Source organism: Octodon degus, unplaced genomic scaffold, assembly GCF_000260255.1.
Source record: "Octodon degus isolate 3935 unplaced genomic scaffold, OctDeg1.0 scaffold00099, whole genome shotgun sequence".
NCBI lineage: Eukaryota > Metazoa > Chordata > Mammalia > Rodentia > Octodontidae > Octodon > Octodon degus.
The window spans coordinates 4,864,094-4,873,881 of record NW_004524675.1 but is presented as its reverse complement, the minus strand read 5'-3'; the positions used below and the strand labels follow the sequence as shown (position 1 = coordinate 4,873,881).

At 35.3% G+C, this 9,788-nt stretch overlaps 1 protein-coding gene across 1 annotated transcript in view; it reads left to right on the top strand.

Annotated features, from left to right (window-relative positions):
• The window catches only part of Ift74 (intraflagellar transport 74), a 112,632-nt gene that overhangs the window by 78,995 nt on the left and 23,849 nt on the right, over window positions 1-9,788 (top strand). The window contains exons 14-15 of the mRNA XM_004638567.2: window positions 1,035-1,132; window positions 7,775-7,901. Coding sequence (XP_004638624.1) covers window positions 1,035-1,132; window positions 7,775-7,901 — 225 coding nt within the window. The remainder of the gene's footprint in view (window positions 1-1,034; window positions 1,133-7,774; window positions 7,902-9,788) is intronic.

The window sequence follows — 9,788 nt, the reverse complement described above, 5'->3', positions numbered from 1 at the left end:
AATATATGCAGTGTGTTATTTGTTGAAACTGTACTTCCGATTTGATTTGAAACTGTCTCATTGCTATCTGTTTATCAATAAAATTTTGAAAAAAGAAAGTATATATACATATGTGTAAGTATTTCTACATTAGGGATAGATTCCAAAACTAGTACTTACATTCGTATTGTGTGCAAATGTAGCCTGAATGCTGAATGTTCCTATATGTGTGTTTTAATATGTTTACTTTTGATATCGTTCAGGTTTTAGCTTTTCATAATACCTAACCTCATCAGAGCCCTTCCCTCTGCTCTTGTTACTTGGTAATTTCATCAGCTGTGACTTTATTGGCTTTCTGTTATGTTTTCTTTTTTTCTGAATTAGAGAAGAAAACACAAAGATTTACTTAAAATTATATTTAATTTTAAGTATGTTTTTTAAGTATGCTTAGTGTTTTAAGTATGTTTAGTGTTTTAAGACTATAAGGGGACCAAGAGATGGAAGAATATTCACTTAAAATTATAAAATCTAGACATATTGGGATATGTTTAAAATATTTTTATGTTGTTTTGCTAAAATCTGAAGTTTTATAAGCCTACTTTATTATTACTTCAAGGAGTACTATAAAATTGTAATTGTCAACTTTATGCAATAAACTCAAAATTTCTATAGTCTCAGCAATTATTAAAATTACCTGAAAATTAATTCATTGTTTTCTCTTTTTATAAAAGTATTTTTGATTCAAAGAGTAGATCTTAGATCAGCCCAAATATGCATTTTTTGATCTCTTTATATCAACTATTTGTTAAGCCTATATTTTTAACTTGTAGTTTACCTATATCAAAGTCATATTAGGCTTTAATAGTTTCGAAGTATGAGAAAATGTCATTATGGATAATCACCCTTGGGTTAATAAAAAATTAAAGTGGCAGTTTAAAATTTATATTTGCTTTGAATTTCTAAAAACTATTCTGAAAATATGAAAAGCAGAGTTTGTACAGTATGTTGTCGGCTATCTCAATAGTAGATTCTTTTGTGTTGTTTTCATTTGGTAGCTTTCATAGACACTTTTGAGGAAACTAAGAATCAGGAACTGGAACGGAAGGCGCATTTAGAAGCCAGCATTGTTGCACTTTTGGAGCACTGTAGTAGGGTAAGTGCCATATGCCTAGCTGGGTGTCCTCATTATTTTTACTGTGACTAACTTTGCACATACAAATCCTGAAAAAGAAGGCTACTAATTATTATATCTGCCTACTTAAACTGTTTCCTTTACAGTCTCAGTTTTTGCCATTTTACTCCTTTGTACTATTAATTTTTGTTTCTCAAGCAAGGTCTTAGCTATTAGGGCAATGGCGAAAAGTGACATATGTACATTGTCAATATTCGGAACCAGGGCACTTTATAGTAATTATATTTTTCCATTGTTACTTCATCTGAACTTACAGAATATTCACTTAAAATTATAAAATCTAGACATATTGGGATATGTTTAAAATATTTTTATGTTGTAATTTTTCTTCTCTGTGTACCTGGTAAGTATCTTGACTTACCAAAAATGTTGATTGAGCATCTATTATGTGTGTGATATTATAGGAGTAAAAATACATGATGCTTTTTAAGTATGTTTAGTGTTTTAAGACTGTAAGGGGACCAAGAGATAAAAGAAGGAGAGAACAGGGTGAAGTAAAAAGGACTGGCAAATGTAATGTATACATACATGTAATATATGTGTAGTAAGTGTAATGTACCTGTACCATAATGAATTTAGTAATCATCATGTATTACAAACATGTAGCAATTAATATTTTAAAAGTTAAAAAACTGAGGAAAGTCATGCTAATGCCTACTTCCTTGGTTCCCACAGTGGTAGAAACAGCGTGTAGAAGTTGTTGGGTAACAGTTGGGGTAAAGATGTGGAGAGAACGGAAAAGAATGTCTCAGAGACATTCTTCAACTTGAGATGCTATCAGACATTTTTGGACTATTTATGTGTTGACAGCATTTTAGCACTGTCAGGGTCAGGTATCAGGAGTTGAATCCAGGATCTATACACTGAGCTATATCCTTCAGCCCTCTTTTGGTTTTCAATTTGAAGCAGGGTCTTTCTGAGTCACTACACAGATAAACTGCCCAGACCAGGCTTGTGAAGTTGCGACTTCCTACCTCAGCCTCCCAGATTGCTGGGATTATTGGTATGTGCCACCATACCCAGTGTCAGCATTTTATATATAAGGTAGTTTTTTTTTTTTTGGAGGGAGTTATCTTTTTTTCTCTCTTGCTTCTCCTCCTCTTCCTCCTCGTGTGTGTGTGTGTGGGGGGATTGAATCCAGCATCTTCCACATGCTAGGAAAGTGCATTACCATTTAGCTACACAGGGGCCCTGTCCATATTTATATAGCCTTTTAACAAACTCAGAAGATAGAAGTTAGCTCATTTTACTGATGAATAAATGGAGACTTGAACACTGATCTGCATGGCTTCAAGCCCAGTTCCCTTCTTAAAGCAGTTTTGGCTCAGGTGGACATTAGAGTGGGGATCACCTTCATGGAAAACTTGTGCCCTGTCCTGTGGAGCCTGGCTTCTAGCTGATCCATAATCTCCAGGGCACTAAGATCTCTCCTTATGAGATGACTGTATGCCTGGCCTCCTCTACCCTCATGTACCCCGTTCCAGCCATAGAAACTCAAGCATCATCCACTGAAATCACTGGTTTAACCGTGAACCTAACTCAGGTCCTCAAAGGTTATAGATCACCTAGCAACAAGTGTCTTAACTTTCTTCCTAAAACACAATTCTATTTTTTTTATTTTAAAGAGAATACAGAAATAATAGATATGACATTAGAAATGATACAGAATTTTAAAACAGATGGTGGGTATTCAACAGTGGTTGTCATTGCTGTCTTCAATGTAGTTGCTCAGATTACAGATATATATATGCATATAACATTGGTCAAAATAAAAATTTTAAGCATTAATTTTGCTACCTTCAAAAAACTGATAGAAATCAGCAGTACAGTCATATTAGCTATCATATACATATTCATATATTTGATTTCCCTCCTAAACACAGAGATTCTTATCAGAGAGCTTTGGCCTTTGATCTGCCACCCCAAAGCAATAAATATTTTTTACTGTTTGTTTCCTGATTACCTGTTTTACTCAGAACCCATTCAGTTTCTTTAAAAAGTTAATACAAGTGATGCTATTGAAATGTATAAAGCACTTAATGATAGTTTCTTTTTGATTTTCATTTTTTGCTAGTACTGTGTGTATATAATGACCACATTCCTTGTGCGAGTGGGAACATGTACATGACATAATCACATTTTTTCCATCTCCTCTTCCTCTACCTCTTGCCTCCCTGTACCACTTGGTCCCCTTCCTATTTGCAAAAACACCTATCTCCCTGCTTCTATTATCTATCTATCTTTTATCCCACTCTTTGTTTTTGTTTTGCATTTCTCATATAAGAGAAACCATACAATAGTCAAGCTTGTTGTCTCATTTGTTTCACTAAACATTATAGTCTCAAGGTGCATCCATTTTTCTACAAACGACTCACATTTATCCATCTGTATGGCAGAGTACTACTTTGTTGTGTATGAATACATTTTCTTCAAATATTCATCTGTTGATGAACATATAGCTGCTCCTAAGATTGTTTTCTCTTACGAATTATGCTGCTATAAATATAGGTGTACATGTATCACTACAATATGATGTCTTTAACTCTTTTAAGATGATACCTAAAAGGGCAATAGATGGGTTGTGTGGAATTTCTAGTTTTAGTTTGTGAGGAATCCTCATGCTAATTTCAATAATAGTTGTTCTAGTTTACATTCTCACCATCAAGGTAGGAGGGTTATTTTTTCCGCCATAGCTTCTCTGGCATTTGTCATTATTTGATTTCTTCATAATAGCCATTCTTTCTGGGGTAAGATGGAATGTCAGCGGTCTTTTAATTTGCATTACTTTAATGACCAGAGATGTCATTGAACATTTTTGCATGTATTGGTTGGCCTTTGAGGTAGTCTATTTAGTTGCCCGTGTTTTGAATGAGTTTTTCATTTTTAAGGATTTTTTTTTTTTTTTTTGGTTTTCATTATATTTTTAGATATATTTTTTGTCAAAGAGTGATGGGCTAAATTTTGTTCCATTCTGTAGGTTGATTCTTCACTCTGTTGGTTATTTCCTTTGCTGTGCAGAAGCTTTTGAATTTGGTATAGTTCCATTTGCTTATCACTGACGTTATTTCTTGTGCAAATTGAGATTCTGTTCAGAATATCCCCTACCTATACCTGTGTCTTCAAGAGTTTCACCTATTTTATCTTGCAGCAGATTATATCTGTTTTAACATTTGAATGTTTGATCTGTTTTGATTTTAGTTTAGTGCATGGTGAGATACATGGTTATGGATTCAGTCCTCTCTGTATGTGGGTAGCCAGGTTTGCCAGCACCATTTATTAAAGAAGCTTTCTTCCAGTGTATGTTTTGCCCCTTTGTCAAAGATCAGATAACTCAATGTACCTAAGGTTGTTTCTGCATCCTCTATTCTGATCCTGTGATCCACTTACAGTATCTGCTTTTGTGCCAGTACCATGCTGTTTTCTCACTGTGGCCTTTGTATGATAATTATAAATGCAGGCTTGTGATGTCTTCCACTTTGCCTGTTACTCAGGGTTACATTTGTTATTACGGATCTCCTCTGGTTACATGTGAATTTTATGTTGTTTTCTCTAATTCTGTGACAGTTGTTTTTGGCATTTTGATTAGGATTATGTTAAAGCTGTATATTAGTTTTCAAAATATGGCCATTTGAAGATACTGGCTCTGCCTATTTAGGAACAGGAAATATCTTTCCATTTTCTGGTGTCCTCTTAGATTCAGAGTACAGTACTATAGCTTTAATTCTAGAGTTCTTTCAGTTCCTAGGTTAATTTTTCTAAGTATTCAGTTTTCTTGATACTGTTGTCTTGTTTTCCAATTTCTTTCTCAGCAAGACCATTATTGATGTAGAAGAATGTTATTATTTTTTGTGCATTGGTCTTGAAACCTGCTATATTATTGAATTTAGTTATTCTAGGAGTCTTTTGATAAAATTTTTTGAGTCTTTGTGTAGAGGATCATGTCATCTGCAAATAATAATTAGACTTCTTCCTACATCTCTTTTTGTGGGGAATCATACAGACTACATCAAAAATCAGGGCATCAAATCTAAGGAGACCTGAGGATATGCCCCTATTTAGCAGAAGCACACAGTACAATACAATTGTGTAACCAGGACTTAGCATGGGTAAACATGCACGTGCTGGTTGTAGCACTATGTGAGACGGTAAGTATGAGATAAAAACCTGTATAGGAGTTATACACTAAAGACGAAGTGGCTCTTGCACTTTTGCACTCTGCTGTGTTCCATGCTGCCTGCTGTTGTTGCTGATACTTTGCACATGTGTGTTCTTTAACCTGGATCCTCACTGGTGAAAATCTCTGTTGGGCCCATGAAGCAGCTTGATACTTCTTTCTTTGTCTGATTGTACTTGCTAATGTTTCAGAGTACTATGTTGAATTGGATTGATATAGTAGACAAACTTGCCTTATTTCTGATTTTTAAGAGAAAGGTTTTATTTTTCCCTTTTGAATATGATGTTGGCAGTAAGTTTGTCATATGTGGCTTTTATCAGATTGATAAAATAGAATAAAGTCCTTATGTACCTATTTGCCTCAAGGCCTTTATTGTCAGTGGAGTTTGAATTTCATTAAAGACTTTTTTGCATCTGTTGGTTTTTTTTTTTTTTTTTGTTCCTCGAATGCCTTCAGGGCACTTTTGGACAGCGTGAGAGTTGTGAGGTTCAAACTGAAGCAACCTGAGGCTGACAGCTTTGTGGAAGCAGCCACATAAAGGACTGAGCTAGAGCCAGGCCCCCCTGCATCTGTTGGGATGATCCTGTTTTTGTCCTTTTTATGTGTTGTATTACATTTATTAATTTGTGTGTGTTGAGCCATCGTTGCCTTCTTTGGCATGTGTTCTACCATGTGGCTACTCCTGCAACCCATCCTAACCTACTTGGGATACAGCCTTTATCTTAACTCTCTTCCCTGTTTCTCATCTTGTATGGATTAACTTTTCAAATTCTTCTTTTTCTAATTCTCTGATACACTGAGACATTTCTTTACCAGTGTAACTGTTCAGCTTGGTTGTAGCTCAGTGTTCAAGCATTCACCTGTTGTGCACAAGGCCACAGGTTTAATTTTTTTTCTATTACTCACCCTCCATATCTCCTCAGATGATATTTGACAAGAATATGAGGCATTGGGGCTGGGAAGATAGCTCATTGGTCTAAGCACCTGCCTGGCAAGCACAAGAACCTGGGTTCAATCCCCGGTACTGCATGCTATGCCGGCACTGGAACCCAGGCACACTATGCTGTCCACCAAAACCAGGTGTAGTGGTGCATGCCTGTAATCACAGCACTGAGAAGGCTGAGGCAGGAAGATCACTATGAGTCTGAGCTGCGTGGTGAGACCCTGTACCAAAGAAATATTTTATTTCATTTTTTTAGGGAAGAGTCTATAGGGTGTTCAGAGTCTCACTACTAGATCGGACTTATAGTGATCCACCTGTTTACAGCCTCCCAAGAGCTGGGATTGCAGGTGCACGCCGCCATGCCCAGTCTCAATTGCAGTCTCAGTGTGCCCCAGGGGCAGGACCGGCACAGCAGGCCTGGGGATTGAACCCCTGGCTCCTGAGCCTGCTTGCAGGCCAAATAAATAAACATTAAAAAAAAAAAATGAGGCAGCTGAAATTGTTATAGTACACTGCTTTGGGAAACTAGCCATTGCTTATAAATTGAACATGGATCTGCTATAAGATCCAGCAATAAATTCTAGCCAGTTATCAAAGACAAAAGAAAATCTATATCTACGAAAGATGTACATGTTTGTTTATACCAGCTTTGTTGGGAAATAGCCTAAAACTAGAAGTGTACCAAATGGCCATTAACTGAGAAATGAATTAACAGTTTGTCACAGATCCACATAATGAAATACTGCTGAGGGAAGAGGAAGCCATGAGGGATTTATGAAGTATTGTGGATGAATCTCAAAAATGTTATGTTGAACAGATTTACCCAGGCTCAAATCCCATGTACAGTGATTCCAGTTACATGAACTTCTGTCGCAGATACAACAGAAATGAGATAATTTTGGGGCTGGTTAATGAGGGTTGGCCACAAAGAAGCATAGGGATCCCTCAGCTGTGGGTTCCTGTAGTCACCCAGAGCTGTTTCACAGGTGTGTGCCTTTGTTAAAACCCAAATTACATTTTATTTTATTTATTTATTTATTTATTTATTTATTTATTTATTTATTTTGCTGTAATGGGGATTGATCTCAGGACCATGTGCTTGCCAGGCAAGTGCCTATTCTACTGAGCTATCTCACCAGCCTTCAAACTACACTTTAAATGCATACATTTTTTATACGTAATGCTAATTTAGAAAATAAAACTAACAAGAAAAGATTATAACCAGTTCCTGAAATAATGAAGTTCAATTTTTTTCTGCAGTAAAATAGAACAAATGAGTAAACAATAGAAATTTAGTTTTACTTATTGAGAAAGCCTGACTTTATATTTTGCTGTTATTCTATAATACATCAAAATTGAATCATGTATTAAAAAACTAATAGCTGATTAAAACATGTCTTCCTATCAGGCAGTATTTCTCAATGGTTTTATGGAGACTTAAGTCAGTGAAATTTTTTTTTCTATTTTTCTTTTCCCTAAAATACAGAATATAAATCGTATGAAACAGATATCTTCTATTACTAATCAAGAACTAAAGATGATGCAAGATGACCTTAATTTCAAATCTACTGAAATGCAGAAGTCACAGAGTACAGCTAGGAATTTGACTTCAGGTGAGAACTAGTCTAAACTTGCATACTTTCTTTTTCTGTAGCAAATTCGACCTTTAAAAATGTGATGTTGTTATTATTCTCTTGGACTTTTTGTATAAACCTCATTGAGGGAAGATGTAATTTATGATTGCCTATTACCCTGATCATTGGTAGTCTTGATTTTGTGTAACTTTTCCCATCAATTTATTAATATTATGTTGGTTTATTTTCTTTTATTTAATGCTTATTTAATACAGACTTTCCTGACCTAAAATGGTTTAACTTGAGAATTTTTAAAAAACTTCACAGTGCTGTGTTTTAATCTGTACTTCAAATTTTGGGTTTTAATCTTATTTTGGGCTGATGGTAATGTAGTTTAATGCTCTCATGATGCTGGGCAGTGTGCCGTAGCTTCCAGTTAGCCAGTCACGAGGGCAAGCCACTAATATTCTGTAGTGAACTCTCTTGCTAAGCTGTGAGGCTTAGTAGGTTAAGTATATAGTAAGTGGCTTTTTTACTTAAAATATTTGCAACCTATGATGGATTTATTTAAAAGTACCCCTGCATTTCATGCCTGTACTTTATCCTGGGAATTGTCAAAGGTAAAGCTGGATGCTAAAGTAGTAGGAAAAATTTTAATCTGTAATATGGTAATATAGTAGGAAAGAGGGCTCAGTGTGAATTGAATTCAACTTTAGTTTGTACAGAGGTAACTGGGCATTTTAGAAGGGTATTTCATAATACTCAGAAGATAACAATATGCAATGTATTATTATTACTCTCCTATTCATTTTGAAATTCTGTTTTCTATTTATTTTTAAAATTAAGAGAGGATGAGGCAGGGTTCAGCAGAGTAAGGGAACTGAAAAATTACCAAGGGCTTGTTATTGTACAGTAAGTGCTGATTAGGCTAGCTGCTAACTGCTGCCAGTTAGCAAAGTTAGGACTTTGTCTTCCCATAAAGACTAGAAGACAGCCCCTTATCTCCTGATGATTACTTTACAAAGGAATGGCTCTCAGATCCTTGAGAAACCAGTCCTGCTTTTGTTAAGGGTGTATGGGTGGATCTCAAAGGGTCAAAGGAAGGACTGATAATTATAAGCTCTTTTGTTTTTGTATATGTGTGTGTATATTGGAGGATATTGAGCATTGAACTCAGGGTCTTCATACTGAGCTACATTGCCCCACCTCTATTATTATTATTATTATTATTATTATTATTGTTATTATTATTATTATTATTTTCTGTAGTGAAATAGAGCAAGTGAGAAAACAGTAGGAATTTAGTCTTATTTATTGAGAAAACCTGACTTTAAATCTTAGTGTTACTCTATAAAACATCAAAATTGAATCACATATTGAAAAACTAATAACTAATTAAAACATGTCATCCTATTTCCCAGTGGTTTTATGGAGAGTTAAGTCACTTAAGTTGCCCTGAGTGGGCTTGAATCTGTGATCTTCCTGGCACAGCCTTTCATATTGCTTCACAATTATGCCATGTTTGTAAACCCATTTTAGAAATACTTTAGGAAGTGTAGTGAAGGGTCTGTTGTCTTGGATTTGTTAGAATAAACAGTAAATTCTTTTGGCTTTTTTGGGTTATCATAGACAAGACTTTCAGGGCAGGTGGGGTGGTCTTAGAGAAATTGGAGTTAAGATGTTAAAGTAACATGTTACAATCATGTTAGTGTTTGTTTAACATATTCATGAGGTTGTAATTCACATGTCTCATGCCGGTGGCTGGAGTGGTACATGTCTGGCTGTCCTGTTGGGCAGTTTGTACTATTTCTCAGGGGTACTGTAATTTTCAATGTATTGATCTTTTACTTCTGTTGTTAGATTGATTCCTAGGTATTTCATTTTGGGGGATGCTATTGCAAAGGATGAGCTTTCCCTAATTTCTCT